The 26,658-nt window shown below is 31.9% G+C and overlaps 1 protein-coding gene across 1 annotated transcript; it reads left to right on the forward strand.

The window, feature by feature from the left end:
• Positions 1-7,733: 7,733 nt before the first annotated feature.
• Positions 7,734-20,443, forward strand: LOC144976681 (steroid 17-alpha-hydroxylase/17,20 lyase-like). The gene is made up of 7 exons (XM_078921019.1): positions 7,734-7,910; positions 9,425-9,998; positions 10,870-11,085; positions 12,331-12,457; positions 13,499-13,758; positions 14,317-14,444; positions 16,091-20,443. Exons 1-7 carry the CDS (start codon positions 7,897-7,899, stop codon positions 16,302-16,304), a joined length of 1,533 nt encoding a protein of 510 aa, XP_078777145.1. The 5' UTR covers positions 7,734-7,896; the 3' UTR covers positions 16,305-20,443.
• The last annotated feature ends 6,215 nt before the right edge of the window (positions 20,444-26,658 follow it).

Here is a 26,658-nt window from a genome sequence, read left to right on the forward strand (position 1 = left end):
CATTTTCAATTAGGTTATGTCTTGGTATGATAACCATAATATAGGACATGAAGTGATGGAATTGTCTTTTCATTTTTTTTTTCATCAAAATCTATTTCACGAAGTGAGTAACTTGGCAAGGAAATGTTATTGTATAAAGTAATTGATCAATCAATATTGTGTATAGTAATGATTGTTGTGTTTCATGTATTTATTTCTTGCTGCGAAAATAAATTCAAGTCCATGATACAAAACACGAAACCCGCCGCATGTTGAAAATGACGGGTACAAGTATTATATCAGACAAGAATATTTTTTATTAAAAAGCAGCCAAGTTAAATAAGTCCGTGTGTTACAAGTTGTTGGGGTTTTACAAAAGCTTTTGTCATCAATTCTTTTTAGTTTTGATTCAGATGTAAATTTTTCATTAACCCAATCAAAATGTTTCCAAAAATGATATTGGGTAAAGAGAATATGACTGTAAAACATGATATCGGATTTAACTCGTGTGGACACATGGACATTGCTTATCGGTCGTATTTCTATTTAATTGATCCTACGTGAAATTTCAATGAAAACATTCACCTCCTATTGCACCCATCTACTAGTCGTATTCACATAGTGAAGAGGTTTTAATTGGTCGATGGATAGATTGTCTAACTACCATACCAAAACGTCTTGATTTCGAATTCATGTTCTAATCTCTATACCGGAGGTTTCTGCAATATCAACATTGTCTACGGGGATTGTATTACGTGTATGACGTCATCTCATTTATTTTACAAGACCTAGACAAGAACGCTACCTACTTTAATTGCATTATATAAAATTCTCCGTCGTCTTATTAAAAAAAAATAAAGCAAATGGCATTTAAGACGGAAATTACAAACTACAAGACCCGCTTTAGAAAAATGACCCAAGAAAAAAAACAACACAACCATACATGATAATTCTTCCATCCCAGTACAGTAAATCACTGGAAAAACTACATAATTCTTTAAAATTGATTGTTTGAGACGACAAGGGTGACAGCAAACAGACACTTTGTTGCTAAATTCACCAATTATTAACCATGTGTCGATTTCATATGGTGATCCCTTTCGTTGATAAGTGGTAAGGCGTTTAACTATTAAACAAAACTTCTCATGATTAAATCTGTATAGAGATATTACACCTATTTTAAGTCAGTTTGAACCTATAATTATTTAAAAATATATATCAACATTGATTACCGCGAGTAATATTGTGCGTGACATCGTGTTATTTCGGACATTTTCGTATTTAAGATTCACAGACATCACCAAATCAGGACAATGCAACTACTAACGTGTCTGTGATTACGGTTTATTAAGTTCAGATCATAATTTGTTAATTCGAAAATAGTCGTTTGGTATCATCGATTCTAAAATCCATTTTCAAAGAGAGGAGGGGAATACGAAGAAAGGGGATTTGACTGACATTCTACTTTAATCTGTTTTTCTATTAACAGTAATCTGAATCGAATAAACGTGTTCATCATAATTTCAGTGCTGAGTTCACTTCTTGAAACGAAACGAATGTATTTGTTACACCCTGCACTATCTTTGATTTATCTCTTCTTCGTTTGGTGGGTAAATTATCTCTACGGTCGCATCATTGGTCACGCGTGATAATTATTTTTTAATGAACATTTATATATTTCAAGATCTTTTTTAGTTGAATAATGGAATTTTTTTTTTTTGATGCTAGAAATTTTAAATTCATGGTGCGATGGTAATGATGAGGTGACAAAAAATAAAATGAGATATTTAGAATGTAGTGTCCAATGAGGCGAGATAATCAAAATTACAGTCACAGTTACTTAAGTTGATAGTATAGTATTTCTTTTTTCTATAACGTTTTCGCGAAGTCTTGTGATGAATGACTAAATAACTCGAACTAATTATTTAGAGCAGCTGTATTCCATTTATTGAATTAGACTGTAAAATATGAAGAAGGAGGGGGGTTACACTTGGAGATGATGGTTGTTAACAAATCATCATTGTCAATTGGGTGATAACACGAACGGAATATAGATGTACCAATAAGACGTGACGAGTGAACGAAGATTATTCCCCTGCCGTCTGTTTTCACGAGTATCGAGTGTGTCAGAAGACAAGGAGAGCAAGAAAACAACGAAGTGTTTTGCTCACGACCATGTGTCGTATTCACACAACGATTCTTTATTGATCAAATTGTAAGGCGTCTATCTATCGCACGAAAATGTCTCAAGTTCAAATCCGAATAGAGATGCGAGATCTATTATGAGTAATTTTGAACCTATGATAATTATTATTCTAAAATATATCAACATTGTTTAAAGTGAGTGTTATTAACTTGTGTGACGTTGCATCTTCGTATCTATTCACAGACATTACATTAGGACAATGACATTAAAACATGGACTTTTTGTTATCTATTTTTTAAATCTTATAGCTATCGCACATCTAAGACGGAAATAATTACAAAGTGTGTAAAACACACAACAATAATACAATCAACACAAGGATTAGATATATCTTATACTATAACACAATTACACTATAATAAAATAATCATAATACATATTAAACAAATTAACAACGGTTTCTCCTGCGCATGTATGTTAAGAAATAATTACAAAGTGAGTAAAACGCACAATAATACAATTTTAAAAATAACTACAAAGTGTGTAAAACACACGACAATTATAAAATTAACACACGTTTTACATATATCTAATACTATAACAAACTTACACACTACTATAATAAAATGATAATACATATTTTACAATTTAATAACGGTTTATCCTACACATGTATATTAACGACATTAATAATTACAAAGTGTGTAAAACACACAATAATACAATTAAAAATAACTGCAAAGTGTGTACAACACATAATACAATTGACACAACTATTACACATGTGTAATACTATAACACACTTACACACTATTGTTATAAACTGCTGATCATGCAATTTTTACTTTAACAATTTAACAAGGGTTTCTCATGCTTTTTATATTACTACTTGTGTACATGTATATATATATATATATATATATATATATATATATATATATATATATATATATATATACATATATATACATATATATATTCATATTTACCACAATGTTGTAGCCAAAACGGGCCACTTTGGCTAGGAAGACCAAAATCTTCTCTCTCCCTCGCCAAAACGGGCCACTTTGGCTAGGAAGACCAAAATCTTCTCTCTCCCTAGCCAAAACGGGCCACTTTGGCTAGGAAGACCAAAATCTTGATCTCTCTAGCCAAAATCGACCAATATGGCTAGGGAGGCTAAAATCTTGATCTCCCTAGCCAAAATCGACCAATATGGCTAGTAAGACCAAAATCTTGATCTCCCTAGCCAAAATCGACCAATATGGCGAGGAAGGCCAAAATCTTGATCTCCCTAGCCAAAATCGACCAATATGGCTAGGAAGACCAAAAGCTTCTCTCTCCCTAGCCAAAATCGACCAATATGGCTAAGAAGACCAAAATCTTGATCTCCCTAGCCAAAATCGACCAATATGGCTAGGAAGACCAAAATCTTGATCTCCCTAGCCAAAATCGACCAATATGGCTAGGAAGACCAAAAGCTTCTCTCTCCCTAGCCAAAATCGACCAATATGGCTAGGGAGGCCAAAATCTTGATCTCCCTAGCCTCTACCAAAATCTAAATGAAAATAATATAATTGTGAGGAATTTGAAGTCACATTTTTTAGAAAATCTTGAAAAAAAAAAAGAAAAACATTGGTCTTTATTTCAGAAAAAAATCAATTGAAAACCAACTATTTTACGGTAAATTTGATTTTAAAAGTTGGTTTTGTTTATTTCATTTTATTGGGTTTTTTTTTTTTTGTTTTATTTTATTTTTTTTGGAAGCAAATTTTTATTTATTGGCCAAATTTCTTGATATTTATATCTTTGATTATATATCTCAATGAGACTAGAAAACAAAATCGACGCTTTTACCTATCAGTATCAGCCATGGCTGGCTAATATATTCATCAAGGTGGTAATAGGATTCAATAGTCTGATGTCACGTCCGCCCATCAACCAGCTGCTTGGTTCTAAACAAAGAAAATCAGTACTTTTTATTTTTTATGCTAGCTTGAACTTTTTCACATGTCATGTGATGCGAATTTATAAAAGTCAAAACATGATCGGGTTTATCATGTTTTTCTTCTTTGGGTACATTTTTATGCTCGTCGGAGAAGTATTTCATAAGGGCGTCCGCCATTGTTCCGATAGTTTAGAACCAGTTTCTAAGTCACTATCCGTCATTTCGAAGGAAGTGACGTCACGACTGTTGAACCCTATTGAGACGCTACCATGAGACGACCATTGTCAAAAATTCCAACGGTGACTCAAGGCATACAATAGATACCTGAAAAAGACGAAACGTTCTGGGCATGGGGTAGGGATCGGCAAAGTAAAGTCATATTAATTATATTCATTGGTCGCGCTCTAATTATTATGCACAATAGATTACTCGGCTACATCATAACAACTTTCAATTCACAAAAGTAAAGAAACATTCCTAATACATACCATAAGCCATATCTTGTAAATATCACGTGATCAGTTTACCAGCCAACTTTCGTACACTTGAAAGACAAGTATTTAAAAATTTGGCCAGAAAACTCGTCCCCTTCTTGGCAAAACCTCTCAAACCTGGGACATCGCGAATTTCCGGATTTGAGAGGGTTTTTTTCCCCAAAAATTTTAATGAGCGTCATTTAAATCGATCGATATTTGAAGGACGAGTTTTCTGGCCAAAATTTTAATTAAAGTGTTTTTCCAGAGTACCGTCATTAACTGGTAAACCTGATGGGAATACGGAGAATGAATTCCCTTGCGAGACACGCGAAACATTTATATATCCCCGCTCAATTTTTTAGATTAATTGAAGGGTGCTATTCCAAGATATGGAGGATTATTTCCCTTAAAATATCTCTTTCCGGTTTGTTACTAATCACATTTAAACTACAAACTCATACAATTATACAATTAATTGTAATATATGCATAAAAGTTACACAGAGCATTAAATTTAAAGGATTTTAGAACCTATTTTTTAGCTGTTAAACGATACGATACGAATACGATTCAAATTCATGCAAATCTAGGGAAATGCTTGTGTCAATTGATGCTTAAAATAAAGTTTACGATTCAATTTATCTCATGGATGGAAAATCTCAACAAAAAAAAGAGAAAAATCGACTTAACGAGTTTTGGAAAACCAGTCGTCAATTCTAATTGGTGGATTGTAGAAGGATTTATGTCCTCGCCGAGGTTCCTTATTTTATTCTAATTTATTCCTACGAACGACTTATTTCACTGATCCTCTACATCTATCAGTCAATGGTTTCATAATAACACTCAACCCTAACACCGACTATATCCGTATTTTACCCGGGTTACTTTTACCCCATGCCTAATTATTACATTTTTCCGAGACAAATTATAGGTGTAGTATCAAAGATGATGTTTTTAGTTTTTGCATGTTAATGGTAGTTGAATTAAACTATCTATGTGCATGATCATTTTTAATACATTTTTTTCCAATTTTGAAAAGTATCAAAAATCTCTAGGATTGAGTGAGTTACAAAATTATTAAATGTACATGCGCATTTTCCTAAACCTTAGCATTGTCAGGATGCATTGCAGAGGGGATGACTAATTCGTGAATTCATTGCTAAAGCAAACCAAGGAATGACTGTTCGCTTCTCACCCAAAGAGAAGCATGTGATTTGTTCTCTGTTTATGAAATATATATATATATATATATATATATATTATATATATAATATATATATATATATATATATATATATATATAATAATACAAATTGTCACTCACATTTTGTGGCCGAGACGTTCGTTTCTGTGGGCTTATTCCACGTCCTCAGTCGGCGTAAACCTTAATAATGTCCGAAGAAAAAAATTCTTACTCCATACGAATTGCACAACGGAACCAAGAACAAGCAATTCGTATGGAGTAAGAATTTTTTCTTCGGACATTATTAAGGATTACGCCGACTGAGGACGTGGAATAAGCCCACAGAAACGAACGTCTCGGCACAAAAAATGTGAGTGACAATTTGTATTATATATATATATATATATATATATATATATATATATATATATATATATATATATATATATATATATATATATATATTTCATAAACAGAGAACAACTCACATGCTTCTCTTTGGGTGAGAAGCGAACAGTCATTCCTTGGTTTGCTTTAGCAATGAATTTACGATTTAGTCATCCCCTCTGCAATGCATTCTGACAATGTATTCTATATTAGCTCTAACCATCATTATCGAGCACTTTCGTACCTACGAGTACCCACCAACACTCATATATATATATATATATATATATATATATATATATATATATATATATATAATATATATTATATTTATATATATATATATATATATATATATATATATATATATATATAATATATATATATATAAGAGAGAGAGAGGGAGAGAGAGAGAGAGAATGAAGTCGACGTCACTCGAGTCTTTGTTATTGTTTTTGCCACCCGGGTTTATGAGTAATTCTCACTCAACTGTATAGATAGAACAACATTGCCATCCGGAAGTATAACGAACCAACACACAAACTCTGTGTAACCATGAACTTTTATAGTCAGTTTAATACAGTTTAGTGAGAACAACTCACAAACGCGGATGGCAAAAACGATAACAAAGGCCTGAGTGACGTCATCTTCGAACTATCTATAGATAGTATGAAGTTGACTTCACTCATGTCTTTTGTTACCATTAAAATAATCTGCTCCCACTTCTGCAAAATAAATAAATAAAAAATAAATAAATAAATTTGAAATAAATAAATAAATCAACCGACCAAACAAACTACAAACAATCGAGTAAAAATACTACAAAATAAACAAATCACAAAAGTTAAACCAAAGCTACAAAACAGACATAGTCAAATGTTTTTGTCAGTTTATTTATTTTTTTTTTTTTTTTGGGCACACGTCCCAAACTTTAAAAAAATGCAATCTATTTTATTATAAATAACCATAACAATATAGAAAATAATTTTAAACGTTTTATTTAGTGCTCAAATGCCATTGCAAAATTGTTCCAATTCTTTAACATGAAAATGCATCAATCCAATTTAAATGGCGTCAATTTAAATATTGTGACGTTCATGAAAATTCTTATCAAAAGTGAACAGGACATAAATCTAACATTTCAAGAACGTTTCAACACGCCACTTGCAAAATTGACCTAAATTTTATTATTAATAGATAACAATAGCCTTCCACATAATCAAAAAAGGGTTGGTGAGCTAAGGAAGATCCGGGTTGGAAATCGTGGAAAACCTTAAACGACCTCGTCCTCATGACTATCCTATCCTGAGTCACATTTTTATCAATCTCTCACATAATATAGTATATATGCAGTATTTAGATAAAGACAAAACCAAATTATGTAACACAGCAAGGCTTGTATACTGGGGACCTGTTATCAGCGGCATAACATTGGATAAATCGTTGGGACTTGCGACAGACAGACAGACGCATCGACACGCTTGTCAATTCAAACTCGGAACGAACAAAGGGTGAAAGTTCAAAGTTTTATTTTTAACTTTTCGGAAACTTGAAAGCGCTGACGTGATTTTGTCCAGTAATTTCCCCTATATAAACCCGTGCGTTTCTCTTGTTTGGTAGAGAGTAGAGACTTGAACTGAGATACACAAGAACGCATGAATTAATAACTAGCTAACTCCTGCGAGTTTCAAAATTTGACATCTTGATTATTAAATAGAAATACATAGTACTAGCGTGTATTAAAATATTTGACAATTGTATTAAGTCAACAACTAACAATGGCCATAGTGAGGTAACTATCTACATCTACTTTTCCTCCTCCTCCTCCTCCTCCTCCTTCTTCTTCTTCTTCTTCTTCTTCTTCTTCTTCTTCTTCTTCTTCTTCGTCTACTACTACTACTACTACTACTACTACTACTACTACTACTACTACTACTACTACTACTACTACTATACACTACTATTGTTATCATTATTATTATTACTATTATTATTATTATTATTATTACTATTATTATTATTATTTTATTATTATTATTATTATTATTATTATTATTATTATTATTATTATTATTATTATTATTATTATTATTATTATTATTATTATTATTATTATTTTTGTTATCAACCCCGTCATCTTCGTCTTTATAATTCCAAGTAGCATGATTAGGGAACAAAGAGTAATAATATGTACCCAGGAATAGCGCATTAAATCACTTTGCACATCTCGGTGCATTTCAGAATTATTCACGTATTCCCACAACAAGTCTAGTGGAACCTATGTTCTATTTCATACAGTGTAAAGTGCCTTTGTAACGTATAATCTGTGCTTTCACGTTTTCGATATCCGTCATCGCTACGGTATTTACATTGAAATCTATCATTATTATTATAATTATTATTTGATATAGCGCCAGTATACACAAATAGTGCTCAGAGATCCTTTACAATATTTTTTGTTGTTGGTATCACACAAGTTCATTCATTCGACTACGATATCACCACAACAGTCTCTCTCTCTCTCTCTCTCTCTCTCTCTCTCTCTCTCTCTCTCTCTCTCTCTCACACACACACACACACACACACACACACATCTTGTTCGAAGTTCACATAGAATCAAGAACAGCAGAATGAAAAAAGATTTGTTTTTAAATTCTATTTGAAGACGGGTAGACTTTCACATTGTCGGGTTTTAGGTGGTAAAGAATTCCATATTATGAGTGGAGCCGAAAATGCAAAACCACGCTCAGCAAACTTTGTTCTTGGGATGTTTTGCTCCAATCGCGAAGAATTGGCGAATCGCAGAGATCTTGTTGGTCTATATTTCCTCAAAAGGCATTCAAGATATTCAGGTGATGTATGGTGAAGGCAATTGGATTCAATAGTCTGATGTCACGCCCCCAGCAACGGCGGCCATCTTGGTTCTAAACAAAAAAAATCATTACTTTATATTCTTCATGCTGGCTAGAACTTTTCATATGCCTGGTGATCAGAATGTGTAAAAGTCCAAACATGATCAAATTTGTGTTTTTTCCCTATGGATACGCTTTTATGCTCGCCGAGGAAATATTTCATACGGGCGTCCGCCATTGTTCCGATAGTTTAGAGCCAGTGTTACTAAGTTACCAAGCGTCATTTGGAATGAAGTGACGTTACAACTGTTGAAGAGTATTGTAAGCAAAACATGCGATTTTGTATATCATTATTTTATCTATTGAAAGCCAGTCTCTAAGATTTCCGCCCTGTCTAAGACACCTAAACTTTTTTTCTCAAAATAAACTACTTATCTTCTCCTCCATTCCTCAGCATGTTCAACTTCCAAGAGACACCTGCTGTGTCCCTAACCGGCATCACCGTCGTGCTTGCCTGCATCTTGACCTACGTCAGACGACAGAAGAGGCAGAAGTATGACGGGATACCCTGTGTCGAACCACGATTACCAGTAATCGGTAACACGATGAGTCTTGATATGTCCCGATGCCATCACGTTCTCACTGATTGGGCAAGTCGATTTGGGCCAGTATTCAGAATGCATATTTACGATGATGAAATACTCGTGCTCAACGATTACGAAAGTGTCCACGATGCTTTGGTCACAAAGGGGAGCGACTTTGCTGGAAGACCGCCTATGCACAGGACAAATGTCGCTGACAGACAGAAACACTCCATCGTATGGCAGACGTACACGCCGAAATTACAATTTCTGAGGAAAGAAGTATTGCGTTGGATGAAGATGGACAGCCAAGGGCAAGAGAATTTAGAGCAGAAGTGTTTCCCAGAAATTGAAACGATAGTCAGACGGATTGGAGATCTGGATGGGCATGAATTCGACCCCAGAGAATATGTATTCGATGCTGTCTTGAATATCATGATGGGAATTGTGAGTATTTTGATGTTAACAGTGTGTGTGTGGGTGTGTGTGTGTGTGTGTGTATGTATGTGTGTGTGATTGTGTGTATCAATGGGGCAGCTTGGCTTAGCGGTACGGTCTTTGCTTCATACCTCATAGCTAGGTATCGAGTTCGAATACACCCGCTGCGCTATGTGGCCATGAGCAAGACGTCACCTCATTCTAGCTCAGTTTGCGGCGCTGCATTGCGGCTGACACCTGAGTTATTCCAGTCTTCCCTTGGAATAGACCCTAAAGACAATTATTTCCTCATTTGGGAAATTTAAGGGATTTTAAAGATGTATGCAAATATGCATATACTATATACTCAAAAAGTGATTTTACTAACATAAATTACCATTTAAAACACACAAAAATATTATGTATTCCACAGCATCTGTGAATACATTCGAACATTTTAAAATATCTTATCTACCTAGCATTTGCTAATTGAGCAAATGATATGTTTTAAGATAATTTTTAAAAGAATTTTAATCAGATTTTATATAGCACAATATCCACTAAAGTGCTCAAAGCACTTTACAACGGGTCTCTGGCCATCAGAAACATTTAATATTTAGGACGAGAAATGGCGCCTGTTAAGCAATATTACAATTTTTTCAAACAGCGACAACGCTGTTAACGACCAGGTACTCATTTTACACCCGAGTACGATGAGATAATGTTTATAAAGAGCCTTCTCCAAGGACTCAACTATGCGCCAAGCGAGGCTCGCACCCAGGACCTTCCGATCCGAAATCGAGTGTCATACCACTAGACCCCATAGAACACATAGAAAGCAGGAGAAATCTTTTAAAAGTCTACATAACTTGATTTTCATTTGAATTCCTTTCATTCTCAGACATTTGGCCAAAATCTCGAGCCATCTGATCCAAAAATCCAACGACTCAAGAACATCAACCAGCTCTTCAATGACGTCTTTGGGTCCGGAAATGCCCGAATACTGGATTTTCTCCCCTGGCTCAAGTCCATTTGTTGCCCTGAATACGTGGAGAAACACAAGGAGGCGCTTAGACTGAGGGATGTGTTTTGGGAACAGGAGTTGGCAGAACTAAGGGTAACTTATTATTTGTCTAACTGTACTTAAGTCGAAGAAAATGCTTTTTTATTGTAATTAAAAATTGAGTCTTTATATAGCGCAATATCCACCAAACGTGCTCAAAGCGCTTTACAAGGGGTTCCTGGCCAACAGCAACCTTTAACATTTAGGACGCCTGTTAGGTGATATTACAATTTTTTTCGAACAGACACAATGCTGTTAACGGCTAGGTACTCATTTTACATCTGAGTACGATGAGAAAATGTGAGTAAAGAGCCTTTTCCAAGGACTCAACTATGCGCCGAGCAAGGCTCGAACCCCGGACCTGTCGATTCGAAAGCGAGTGTCATACCACTAGACCACATAGCTGCACAAACAGACAGTGTGAACCATCACGAATAGATTAACTGGGCATGCATGCTTTGCAAACAACGTGCGAATATTTATTTTTATCCAGTAATAATGAAAACTTTTTATTTTTTGAATTGTTAAGATATTATTGGCATTTATTTTAAGACATTAGATAGCGTCAAGGATTCTACTTAAAATAAATAAAAATAAAATTCCTATTATTCATCCCATAGGGGAAATTTGTCTCTGGGGTCTATTCAAAGGGAAGACTGGAACAACGCAGGCGTCAGTCGCAGTGCAGCGCCGCAAATTAAGCTAGGGCGAGGTGACTTGCTCAAGGCCACACAGCGCAGCGGCGGGTGATCGAAATCGCTATCTTTCGAGTACGAAGCAGAGACCGTACCGCTGAATCACACTGCCCCCCTCCCCTCCATAATGTTTTGAATAAAAATATAGGACATGGCTTCAGATGGCCTATTAACTTGTAGAAACATGGGGGGGGGGGGGGGGGGGGGCTTTTGCGTAGTGTCAAGCTTAATAGGATTCAGTAGTCGTAACGTCACTTCCTTCCTAATGACGCATGGTAACTTAGCAACACTGGCTCTAAACTATCGGAACAATGGCGGACACCCGTATTAAATATTTCTCCGGCGAACATAAAAGCGAATCCAAAGGAGAAAAAACAACATAAATTTGATCATGTTTTGACTTTTACACATTCTGGTCACAAGGCATATAAAAAGTTCTAGCCAGCTTGAAGAATAAAAAGTAATGATTTTCTTTGTTTCGAACCAAGATGGCCGCCGTTGCCGGGAGGCGTGACATCAGACTACTGAATCCAATTAAGAATCGCGGATTTCGGCCTTTGCACTTTTTAATTTCATTGTTTTTTTTATTAAAATCAAATGACAGGATGTCAAAGCTGGCCGAGATTGCATCGTACAACAGCTACTGGATATCTCTACACAAGAAAGTGGATTTCAAATGGACATCAAAGAGCAGACAGCAAAAGAAGTTTTCACAAACCTAATTCTAGCCGGTAAGTTCTAGTTCTAGACTCCATACAATTATTTTGAATGAATGAATGAATTTATATAGCGCCTAGATCCACAATGTGCTCAGAGGCGCTTTACAATGCAAATAAAACACAACAATAAATTGATAATTTAAGCATAAAATCTATCATATTGGAATAGCATTAATCAATTTGTAATTTAATTACCACGCACTGTGCTACAAGATGATTTTGTCGTGCATTCGCTGATCATATGTTTCGACAATGTCTAGAGAAACATCGAAACGTTTCGCATTGTGTGCAGTGCTAGAAGAAACCCGAATAATATGAACTCTTTTAAATACAAGCAATTTGATAGATACCATTTTTATAAAGAAAGAGAAGAAGAAACAGATGTTTAGAAAAATTAAAACAACAACAACGAGAAAAGAAGGACGAAGATGTGTGTGTGTGTGTGTGTGTGTGTGTCTGTGTGTGTGTGTGTGTGTGCGAGTAGCAGTGTGAGGGAGAGGAATAGATGAGAGGGAAGGCGGGGAAGATATGAACAGACTAAAGAAAGTGATAAAATGAAGTTGAGGAAGAAGAAGAGTAGAAGGTGAAGAAATTACTTTATATATATATATATATATATATATATATATATATATATATATATATATATATATATATATATATATATATATATATATATATAATTTAAATTGTCACTCACATTATATGGCCGAGACGTTCCCAGAAAAGATGTGGGAGGAAATCAAAGAATATTCCAGTCGCTACATCCGGTTGTCAGATCGAGGCACGTCTCGGCCATATAATGTGAGTGACAATTTATATTTTATATTAGCTCTAACCATCATTATCGAGCACTTTCGTACCTACGAGTACCCAACAACACTCATATATATATATATATATATATATATATATATATATATATATATATATATATATGTGTGTGTGTGTGTGTGTGTATATATATATATAATATATATATATATATATATATATATATATATATAATAGCAATTAAAGAATGTATTCTAATGTTAATTCTTTTATTTCCAGGCACAGATACTACCACGACTGCTCTGGTTGTTCTTCTTCTTGTATGCGTTCACAAACCGGAAATCCAAGAAAAGATGTGGGAGGAAATCAAAGAATATTCCAGTCGCTACATCCGGTTGTCAGATCGAGGCGAGCTACCCTATTGTAACGCAGTCATCAATGAAATCCTACGATTTTCATCCCACGTGCCGTTGGCTGTACCACATTATACGACGAAAGATACCGATGTTTTGGGAATTCCCGTTCCAAAGGATATGACGGTGAGTTATGATTACAGTTGTTGGTGGTGATGGTGTTGTATTACAATGGTTTTGAAGTTGGTGATCGTATAACTTATTAATGTTTGTTGTTGTTGTAGTAGTAGTAGTAGTAGTAGTAGTAGTAGTAGTAGTAGTAGTAGTAGTAGTAGTAGTAGTAGTAGTAGTAGTAGTAGTAGTAGTAGTAGTAGTAGTAGTAGTAGTAATAGTAGTAGTAGTAGTAGTAGTAGTAGTAGTAGTAGTAGTAGTAGTAGTAGAAGTAGTAGTAGTAGTAGTAGTAGTAGTAGTAGTAGTAGTAGTAGTAGTAGTAGTAGTAGTAGTAGTACTGGAAAGAGGAGGAGGAGGTTTAGGAAAAACAGTAGCAATTAATAACTGCAGAAGCCAATAATCTCAATATATTATGTTCTTCTGAAGTATACAAAAAGCCTAATAATGATACCCATTGAAAACATTTCCGTGACTAATGCTTCGAATATGTTGAAATTTGACGTAATGTAACGTAAAGTTGACAAATCATGGGTTTGTTTCATTGACCAATTCCATTTTGTCCATCCAATATAGACATACATCAATTTGTGGGCCGTCCATCACGACCCTAAACATTGGAAAAACCCATACAACTTCGACCCCTCCAGATTTTTGGATTCATCCGGGAACCTTGTACCCTTGAACCATCCAGCCAGAAGAAAGTAAGTATAAATGTGACCCATCATCTCAAAACGGTATTATGTCGGAACAAACCAGATGCTTAAAAGCCGAATTTAAAGTTAAAACTGGTCAAAAATATAAAATGTTGGCATGAGCACCCTAAAATATGGTATCCATTCTACTCAATAAATCGTATAAACTCAACACAAGTCTGATATTTCTGGCTATAAATTCATCTTTGCCAACCCGACTTAATACCGTTTTGATGCGAAGGGTCACAAATGTGTTGTGATATCGTGCATTATAACAGCTTCGACTGCCATACAACACCAAGAATGCAAACAATGAGCTATCCTATGGCAGATATATCATGCGATATTCTTTTTTCCTTTGATTTAAAGTTTTAAATACGACGTACGAATCCCCCCGTCGCAACAAAAGAGAAAAAAACAAGATTCTATTGAAAGGTCTTTGCTAGTCTTGAGTAATAATGTTCTTGAAATACATCACCTTTCGTTTTGTTTGTTGCTTTAGGTCTCTTCCAACACAATTGAGGTTATATGAGAGACCGCTGAAACAAAAAAACAAGCAATCTAACAAAAATAGTACAAATGTAAATCACAATCATAACCTAAAGATATCATAAGCTAAATTATAAATAACCAAGAACAAACAGGCAGAAGATTTACAGGAAAAAAAATATCCCCTGTCAAAAATACAATCACAAACCAAAGAAGCAGGATAGGCTAGTAAAGAGAAGAAGAAACGACATCACTATCGGATCGTACACCCATGCGAACATCATAGGTATATGATTCAAGGGTGATGCTCCATCCAACTACCCGCCACTATCGATCGAACATCCATGCGAACATCATAGGTATACGATTCAAGGTGATGCTCCCATCCAACTACCCGCCACTATCGGATCGAACATCCATGCGAACATCATAGGTATACGATTCAAGGGTGATGCTCCCATCCAACTACCCGCCACTATCGGATCGAACATCCATGCGAACATCATAGGTATATGATTCAAGGGTGATGCTCCCATCCAACCACCCGCACAACACCTTTCGTAAAGAACAAACAAAACAAAAATAATGGTTATTGTACGACTACAAGAATTGTTTTTTTTTTTCACAGAATATACACAAGTCTAGCCTAGTTATCGAGTAAATGCAACATGTTTCTATTTATCTTATCTTATTATCTTATCTTATTAAAGGCTTAATAGGAATTATCCTTTAAATGCCTTATACAATAGTTTATAATTACAGAATCTCATATAGCTTGTATTGTATCATTTACAGACAGTTTTACACAACTTTTAATGTCAGGAAAAATGTATCAATCGAAAAATACTATCATAGAATACTGGTAATTGAAAACTGGTCAAGATCGAATGAATCATAAATGTACAAAGATCATAGTACAATGAAATATTAATGACCAAAATAACCACGAAAGCATCAACGATAATAAAGCATACATTAGTCTCTGATAATTTATGATTTTACATTGTTTCAGATGTCATGCATTTTAATGGTCAACATTTACAAACCAGTCTACAAAATCATGAAATTAATGGAAACAGTTATATCCACATCACAATAAAGTTTATTGTGCACCAATATATTATAAGTTTTAATTCTCACGGTTCTTTTTCTATTTTCTTCAACAGATTAATGCCTTTTGGTGCCGGAAGAAGAGTTTGCCTTGCTGAGGCCTTAGCCAAAAACAGACTATTCCTGTTCGCCACTGCATTGGTGCAACGGTTCCAGTTCCTGCCACCGGAAGACAGCACACAATTACCTCCCCTCGACTCTCGACAGTTCGAAATGGGATTGGTTATCCACCCAAGAAGGTTCAGAATCAGAGCAGAGCTTAGAACTTGAGGGAATTTTAGGTTTGATGCCAATCACACTACTTCTTAGACGACTCCAATGGTTTTCAAGAAATTCGCGAAAGACAACAACGGTGTTATCAACATACGCCAATCCAAACTTGATTCTAAATATGTGGGATGGTTCTCTTACTAATCTGAGCAACGTCTCCTTATTGAATTATGTCAAAATATTGGTCAGATACTTATTGAAACTGTGACGGGCTCAATGTCCAGATGACGGCACTATTTACAAATATTATTTAATATTGAAATGCGTTCCTAGTCATGTTAATATACATTGAACTCTATTTCATTCAATAATTTTGAATCTGTTCAGGTCGATAAGCTGTAACTTATATCATTAGTTGTCTATGTCCATTTAATTCAACTTCGTTCTTTGATAAGATGCTCCATCGTAAAGTAATGAAACTCTAAATATATTGACCCATTGTAACTTATATCATTAGTTGTCTATGTCCATTTAATTCAACTTCGTTCTTTGATGAGATGGTACATCGTAAAGTAATGAAACTCTAAATATATTGACCCATTGTAAATAATATCATTAGTTGTCTATGTCCATTTAATTCAACTTCGTTCTTTGATAAGATGGTACATCGTAAAGTAATGAAACTCTAAATATATGACCCATTGTAAATAATATCATTAGTTGTCTATGTCCATTTAATTCAACTTCGTTCTTTGATAGATGGTACATCGTAAAGTAATGAAACTCTAAATATATTGACCCATTGTAAATATATCATTAGTTGTCTATGTCCATTTAATTCAACTTCGTTCTTTGATGAGATGGTACATCGTAAAGTAATGAAACTCTAAATATATTGACCCATTGTAAATATATCATTAGTTGTCTATGTCCATTTAATTCAACTTCGTTCTTTGATAAGATGGTACATCGTAAAGTAATGAAACTCTAAATATATTGACCCATTGTAATATATCATTAGTTGTCTATGTCCATTTAATTCAACTTCGTTCTTTGATAGATGGTACATCGTAAAGTAATGAAACTCTAAATATATTGACCATTGTAAATAATATCATTAGTTGTCTATGTCCATTTAATTCAACTTCGTTCTTTGATAAGATGGTACATCGTAAAGTAATGAAACTCTAAATATATTGACCCATTGTAATTATATCATTAGTTGTCTATGTCCATTTAATTCAACTTCGTTCTTTGATAAGATGGTACATCGTAAAGTAATGAAACTCTAATATATTGACCCATTGTAAATAATATCATTAGTTGTCTATGTCCATTTAATTCAACTTCGTTCTTTGATAAGATGGTACATCGTAAAGTAATGAAACTCTAAATATATTGACCCATTGTAATAATTCATTAGTTGTCTATGTCCATTTAATTCAACTTCGTTCTTTGATAAGATGGTACATCGTAAAGTAATGAAACTCTAAATATATTGACCATTGTAAATATATCATTAGTTGTCTATGTCCATTTAATTCAACTTCGTTCTTTGATAAGATGGTACATCGTAAAGTAATGAAACTCTAAATATATTGACCCATTGTAAATAATATCATTAGTTGTCTATGTCCATTTAATTCAACTTCGTTCTTTGATAAGATGGTACATCGTAAAGTAATGAAACTCTAAATATATGACCCATTGTAAATAATATCATTAGTTGTCTATGTCCATTTATTCAACTTCGTTCTTTGATAAGATGGTACATCGTAAAGTAATGAAACTCTAAATATATTGACCCATTTAATATATCATTAGTTGTCTATGTCCATTTAATTCAACTTCGTTCTTTGATAAGATGGTACATCGTAAAGTAATGAAACTCTAATATATTGACCCATTGTAAATAATATCATTAGTTGTCTATGTCCATTTAATTCAACTTCGTTCTTTGATAAGATGGTACATCGTAAAGTAATGAAACTCTAAATATATTGACCCATTGTAATAATATCATTAGTTGTCTATGTCCATTTAATTCAACTTCGTTCTTTGATAAGATGGTACATCGTAAGTAATGAAACTCTAAATATATTGACCCATTGTAATAATATCATTAGTTGTCTATGTCCATTTAATTCAACTTCGTTCTTGATAAGATGGTACATCGTAAAGTAATGAAACTCTAAATATATTGACCCATTGTAATATATCATTAGTTGTCTATGTCCATTTAATTCAACTTCGTTCTTTGATAAGATGGTACATCGTAAAGTAATGAAACTCTAAATATATGACCATTGTAACTTATATCATTAGTTGTCTATGTCCATTTAATTCAACTTCGTTCTTTGATAAGATGGTACATCGTAAAGTAATGAACTCTAAATATATTGACCCATTGTAAATAATATCATTAGTTGTCTATGTCCATTTAATTCAACTTCGTTCTTTGATAAGATGGTACATCGTAAAGTAATGAAACTCTAAATATATTGACCCATTGTAATATATCATTAGTTGTCTATGTCCATTTAATTCAACTTCGTTCTTGATAAGATGGTACATCGTAAAGTAATGAAACTCTAAATATATTGACCCATTGTAATAATATCATTAGTTGTCTATGTCCATTTAATTCAACTTCGTTCTTTGATAGATGGTACATCGTAAAGTAATGAAACTCTAAATATATTGACCCATTGTAAATAATATCATTAGTTGTCTATGTCCATTTAATTCAACTTCGTTCTTTGATAAGATGGTACATCGTAAAGTAATGAAACTCTAAATATATTGACCATTGTAATTATATCATTAGTTGTCTATGTCCATTTAATTCAACTTCGTTCTTTGATAGATGGTACATCGTAAAGTAATGAAACTCTAAATATATTGACCCATTGTAAATAATATCATTAGTTGTCTATGTCCATTTAATTCAACTTCGTTCTTTGATAAGATGGTACATCGTAAAGTAATGAAACTCTAAATATATTGACCCATTGTAATATATCATTAGTTGTCTATGTCCATTTAATTCAACTTCGTTCTTTGATAAGATGGTACATCGTAAGTAATGAAACTCTAAATATATTGACCCATTGTAATAATATCATTAGTTGTCTATGTCCATTTAATTCAACTTCGTTCTTTGATAAGATGGTACATCGTAAAGTAATGAAACTCTAAATATATTGACCATTGTAATTATATCATTAGTTGTCTATGTCCATTTAATTCAACTTCGTTCTTTGATAAGATGGTACATCGTAAAGTAATGAAACTCAAATATATTGACCCATTGTAACTATATCATTAGTTGTCTATGTCCATTTAATTCAACTTCGTTCTTTGATAAGATGGTACATCGTAAAGTAATGAAACTCTAAATATATTGACCCATTGTAACTTATATCATTAGTTGTCTATGTCCATTTAATTCAACTTCGTTCTTTGATAGATGGTACATCGTAAAGTAATGAAACTCTAAATATATTGACCCATTGTAAATAATATCATTAGTTGTCTATGTCCATTTAATTCAACTTCGTTCTTTGATAAGATGGTACATCGTAAAGTAATGAAACTCTAAATATATTGACCCATTGTAAATAATATCATTAGTTGTCTATGTCCATTTAATTCAACTTCGTTCTTTGATAAGATGGTACATCGTAAAGTAATGAAACTCTAAATATATTGACCCATTGTAAATAATATCATTAGTTGTCTATGTCCATTTAATTCAACTTCGTTCTTTGATAAGATGGTACATCGTAAAGTAATGAAACTCTAAATATATTGACCCATTGTAAATAATATCATTAGTTGTCTATGTCCATTTAATTCAACTTCGTTCTTTGATAAGATGGTACATCGTAAAGTAATGAAACTCTAAATATATTGACCCATTGTAAATAATATCATTAGTTGTCTATGTCCATTTAATTCAACTTCGTTCTTTGATAAGATGGTACATCGTAAAGTAATGAATCTCTAAATATATTGACCCATTGTAAATAATATCATTAGTTGTCTATGTCCATTTAATTCAACTTCGTTCTTTGATGAGATGGTACATCGTAAAAGTAATGAAACTCTAAATATATTGACCCATTGTAAATAATATCATTAGTTGTCTATGTCCATTTAATTCAACTTCGTTCTTTGATAAGATGGTACATCGTAAAGTAATGAAACTTAAATATATTGACCCATTGTAATATATCATTAGTTGTCTATGTCCATTTAATTCAACTTCGTTCTTTGATAAGATGGTACATCGTAAAGTAATGAAACTCTAAATATATTGACCCATTGTAAATAATATCATTAGTTGTCTATGTCCATTTAATTCAACTTCGTTCTTTGATAAGATGGTACATCGTAAAGTAATGAAACTCTAAATATATTGACCCATTGTAATAATATCATTAGTTGTCTATGTCCATTTAATTCAACTTCGTTCTTTGATAAGATGGTACATCGTAAAGTAATGAAACTCTAAATATATTGACCATTGTAAATATATCATTAGTTGTCTATGTCATTTAATTCAACTTCGTTCTTTGATGAGATGGTACATCGTAAGTAATGAAACTCTAAATATATTGACCATTGTAAATAATATCATTAGTTGTCTATGTCCATTTAATTCAACTTCGTTCTTTGATAAGATGGTACATCGTAAAGTAATGAAACTCTAAATATATTGACCCATTGTAAATAATATCATTAGTTGTCTATGTCCATTTAATTCAACTTCGTTCTTTGATAGATGGTACATCGTAAAGTAATGAAACTCTAAATATATTGACCCATTGTAAATATATCATTAGTTGTCTATGTCCATTTAATTCAACTTCGTTCTTTGATAAGATGGTACATCGTAAAGTAATGAAACTCTAAATATATTGACCCATTGTAAATTATATCATTAGTTGTCTATGTCATTTAATTCAACTTCGTTCTTTGATAAGATGGTACATCGTAAGTAATGAAACTCTAAATATATTGACCCATTGTAAATAATATCATTAGTTGTCTATGTCCATTTAATTCAACTTCGTTCTTTGATAAGATGGTACATCGTAAAGTAATGAAACTCTAAATATATTGACCCATTGTAAATAATCATTAGTTGTCTATGTCCATTTAATTCAACTTCGTTCTTTGATAAGATGGTACATCGTAAAGTAATGAAACTCTAAATATATTGACCCATTGTAAATAATATCATTAGTTGTCTATGTCCATTTAATTCAACTTCGTTCTTTGATAAGATGTACATCGTAAAGTAATGAAACTCTAAATATATTGACCCATTGTAAATAATATCATTAGTTGTCTATGTCCATTTAATTCAACTTCGTTCTTTGATAAGATGGTACATCGTAAAGTAATGAAACTCTAAATATATTGACCATTGTAAATAATATCATTAGTTGTCTATGTCCATTTAATTCAACTTCGTTCTTTGATAAGATGGTACATCGTAAAGTAATGAAACTCTAAATATATTGACCCATTGTAAATAATATCATTAGTTGTCTATGTCCATTTAATTCAACTTCGTTCTTTGATAAGATGTACATCGTAAAGTAATGAAACTCTAAATATATTGACCCATTGTAAATAATCATTAGTTGTCTATGTCCATTTAATTCAACTTCGTTCTTTGATAAGATGGTACATCGTAAAGTAATGAAACTCTAAATATATTGACCCATTGTAATTATATCATTAGTTGTCTATGTCCATTTAATTCAACTTCGTTCTTTGATAAGATGGTACATCGTAAAGTAATGAAACTCTAAATATATTGACCCATTGTAAATTATATCATTAGTTGTCTATGTCCATTTAATTCAACTTCGTTCTTTGATAAGATGGTACATCGTAAAGTAATGAAACTCTAAATATATTGACCCATTGTAAATAATATCATTAGTTGTCTATGTCCATTTAATTCAACTTCGTTCTTTGATAAGATGGTACATCGTAAAGTAATGAAACTCTAAATATATTGACCCATTGTAAATAATATCATTAGTTGTCTATGTCCATTTAATTCAACTTCGTTCTTTGATAAGATGGTACATCGTAAAGTAATGAAACTCTAAATATATTGACCCATTGTAAATATATCATTAGTTGTCTATGTCCATTTAATTCAACTTCGTTCTTTGATAAGATGGTACATCGTAAAGTAATGAAACTCTAAATATATTGACCCATTGTAAATAATATCATTAGTTGTCTATGTCCATTTAATTCAACTTCGTTCTTTGATAAGATGGTACATCGTAAAGTAATGAAACTCTAAATATATTGACCCATTGTAACTTATATCATTAGTTGTCTATGTCCATTTAATTCAACTTCGTTCTTTGATAAGATGGTACATCGTAAAGTAATGAAACTCTAAATATATTGACCCATTGTAAATAATATCATTAGTTGTCTATGTCCATTTAATTCAACTTCGTTCTTTGATAAGATGGTACATCGTAAAGTAATGAAACTCTAAATATATTGACCCATTGTAAACTAATATCATTAGTTGTCTATGTCCATTTAATTCAACTTCGTTCTTTGATAAGATGGTACATCGTAAAGTAATGAAACTCTAAATATATTGACCCATTGTAACTTATATCATTAGTTGTCTATGTCCATTTTAATTCAACTTCGTTCTTTGATAAGATGGTACATCGTAAAGTAATGAAACTCTAAATATATTGACCCATTGTAAATATATCATTAGTTGTCTATGTCCATTTAATTCAACTTCGTTCTTTGATAAGATGGTACATCGTAAAGTAATGAAACTCTAAATATATTGACCCATTGTAACTTATATCATTTTGTCATTAATTCAATTCTTTTATTCGTAATAAGAACTCTAAATAATGAAATTATTATTGCCCATTTAATTAATTCTTAGTGTCTAGTAATTAATCAATATTCTTGAAATATGTATGTAGTAATATTAAATCAATCTCTTGAATATTAATATAACTTATATGCCTTTAATCATTGTTCTTTGATATTGAATCGTGTAATGAACTCTAAATAATGAAACCATTTACATTAATATCATTAGTTGTCTATGTCCATTTAATTCAACTCTTATTTGTAAGTAATGACATTAAAGACATGAAATATACATATTATGCCATTTATAATTTCTTAAATGTCAGTATGATCTAAATTAACTTGTTTATTATTAGTGTATCATTAATAATGACTTAAATTATCTAGTAAACTAATATACATTTTATTATGTCTCATTTAATTCAACTTCGTTCTGATAAGATGGTACATCGTAAAGTAATGAAACTCTAAATATATGACCCATTGTAAATAATATCATTAGTTGTCTTGTCCATTTAATTCAACTTCGTTCTTTGATAGATGGACATCGTAAAGTAATGAAACTCTAAATATATTACCCATTGTAATAATCATATTGTCTATGTCCATTTAATTCAACTTGTTCTTTATAGATGGTAAGTAAATAATAAATTAAAATATATTACATTTAAATTATCATTTTTGTTATGTCATTAATTAACTCTTTATATGCTGTAAATAATGCTTCATTATTAACTTGTATTATAATGTTCTAGTATAATTCAATTTTCATTGAAATGTACATAGTTAAGTCATTAAATTTTCTTTGTAATGTAACATAGTTATCATTAATAATTGTCTTAAAATGTCATTAGTTGATATAATTAATTTTCTTTGAATGTAATGTAAAGTATGTCATCATTACCATTGTTTATAGATGGTCTAGTATAATCAATTATTGAGATTTGTAAATAATAATCTTATTATGCCATTTAATTACTTATTCTTGATAATGTACATCAATGTCGTAAGATGACCTAAAATAAATCTATTTACCATTAATAATTCATTGTAGGTCATGTATAATTAACTTAATATAGACATGTAAATAATAACTATTATTTACCCATTTAATTTCTTTTGATTACTCAATTAATTAATTATTCTTGTAAATACATTAAGTAATGAATTAATATTGTTTATAACTGTGTCATCAATATAACTCTTATATATGACATTAGTAATAATCTATTTTGCCATTTAATAACTTGTTCTTTAAAATGTACTGTAAGTACAATAAATATTTACCATGTAAATATCATTAGTAGTCTTATTCAATTCTTTATGTTACTGAAAGATGAACTAAATAATGACATTAAATAATACATTGTATATCATTATTCTTTCCTTTTAATTCATCTAAAGTGAACTAAATAATCAATTAAATATTCATTTTAATTAATACTTGTTTTGTATGTCATCGTTAGTAATGAAATTAAATAATGAATTGAAATATACATTGTTATATTCTTTAATTCACTTCGTTCTTGATAAATGGTACATCGTAAATAAATAAATTGCATAATATATTGTCATGTCCTTTATTCACTTCTTCTTTGATAATGGTACATCGTAAAGAATGAAACTCTAATATATTGACCCATGTAAATAATATATTGTTGTCTATTCCTCTTGATAATGTCTGTAAAGTAATGAATCTAAATTGAATGAAATAATTATTGATTGATATTATTATTCATCTTTAATTCAACTGTTTGTAAATAAAGAAGTATGAAATTAAATATTGACCATTGTAATAATATCTTTGTTATGGTCCATATAAACAATTATCTTGATAATATTAATTAGTATGAATAATTATTTGATGTAATGTAAATATGACTAAATTATTACATTAAATATTGTAGTGTCTAGTATATCATTTTCATTGTAATAAATATGAAATTAATTATTACTTTAAAGATTATGTAAGTTTAATCAAATTCCCTTGTAAATGAATCTAAATATGACTAAAATTTAACCATTGTAATATATAATGTTATTATAATAATCAAACTCTAAATATATACATTGTAAACTAATCATCATTATTGTCTATGTCCAATGTCACTAATCAACTTCGTTCTTTGATAGATGGTACATCGTAAAGTAATGAAACTCTAAATATATTGACCCATTGTAAATAATATCATTAGTTGTCTATGTCCATTTAATTCAACTTCGTTCTTTGATAAGATGGTACATCGTAAAGTAATGAAACTCTAAATATATTGACCCATTGTAAATATATCATTAGTTGTCTATGTCCATTTAATTCAACTTCGTTCTTTGATAAGATGGTACATCGTAAAGTAATGAAACTCTATAAAAACATGACAGCTTGTAATAATATATTACATGGTCAATGTCCACTGATTCTACTTCTTCTTTGATAAATGGTACATCGTAAAGTAATGAAACTCTAAATATATTGACCCATTGTAAATAATAGCATTAGCTGTCTATGTCCACTGCATCTACTTCTTCTTTGATGAGATGGTACATCGTAAAGTAATGAAACTCTAAATATATTGACCCATTGTAAATAATACATTAGTTGTCTATGTCCACTGCATTCAACTTCTTCTTTGATGAGATGGTACATCGTAAAGTAACTGAAACTCTAAATATATTGACCCATTGTAAATAATAGCATTAGTGTCTATGTCCATTGCATCACTTCTTCTTTGATGAGATGGTACATCGAAAAGTTATGAAACTCTAAATATATTGACCCATTGTAAATAATAGCATTAGCTGTCTATGTCCACTGCATCTACTTCTTCTTTGATGAGATGGTACATCGTAAAGTAATGAAACTCTAAATATATTGACCCATTGTAAATAATAGCATTAGCTGTCTATGTCCACTGCATCTACTTCTTCTTTGATGAGATGGTACATCGTAAAGTTATGAAACTCTAAATATATTGACCCATTGTAAATAATAGCATTAGTTGTCTATGTCCATTTCATTCAACTGAATGAAACTGTAAACACATTAACCCATTGTAAATAATAGCATTAGTTGTTTATAATTCTATGACCTTTGAGAATACCTCTTTGAAATATTATTTTGTATTTATTGTTCGATATTTTCGTATAATTTTATAGATCTGTTTTGCTCTTTCTTGGTTAGTGTCAACGAAGCTCTATTTTTTTCCCCCAAAAAATTTTTTTTGAGGGTTTTTTAAGTCTTTTGTAGGGAGAAGGTTGACATGGGTAAGTGCCAGAAAAAAGATTCGCGTCGACAATAAAAAAAAAAATGAGCTTTTATATAGCGTAATATCCACTAAACGTGCTCAAAGTGCTTTACAAGAGGTCCAACAGAAACCTTTAAATGAATGACGGGACATGAGGCCTGTTTGGCGATAATATTACAATTGCTGTTAACGGCCAGGAACTCATTTTACACCTGAGTACGGTGAGAGAATGTGAGTGAAGAGCCGGGCCTCCTCCAAGGAATCAACTATGCGCCGAGCGAGGTTCG

Source organism: Berghia stephanieae, chromosome 7 (genome assembly GCF_034508935.2).
Source record: "Berghia stephanieae isolate SIO BIC M18660-M18661 chromosome 7, UCSD_Bste_1.3, whole genome shotgun sequence".
NCBI lineage: Eukaryota > Metazoa > Mollusca > Gastropoda > Nudibranchia > Aeolidiidae > Berghia > Berghia stephanieae.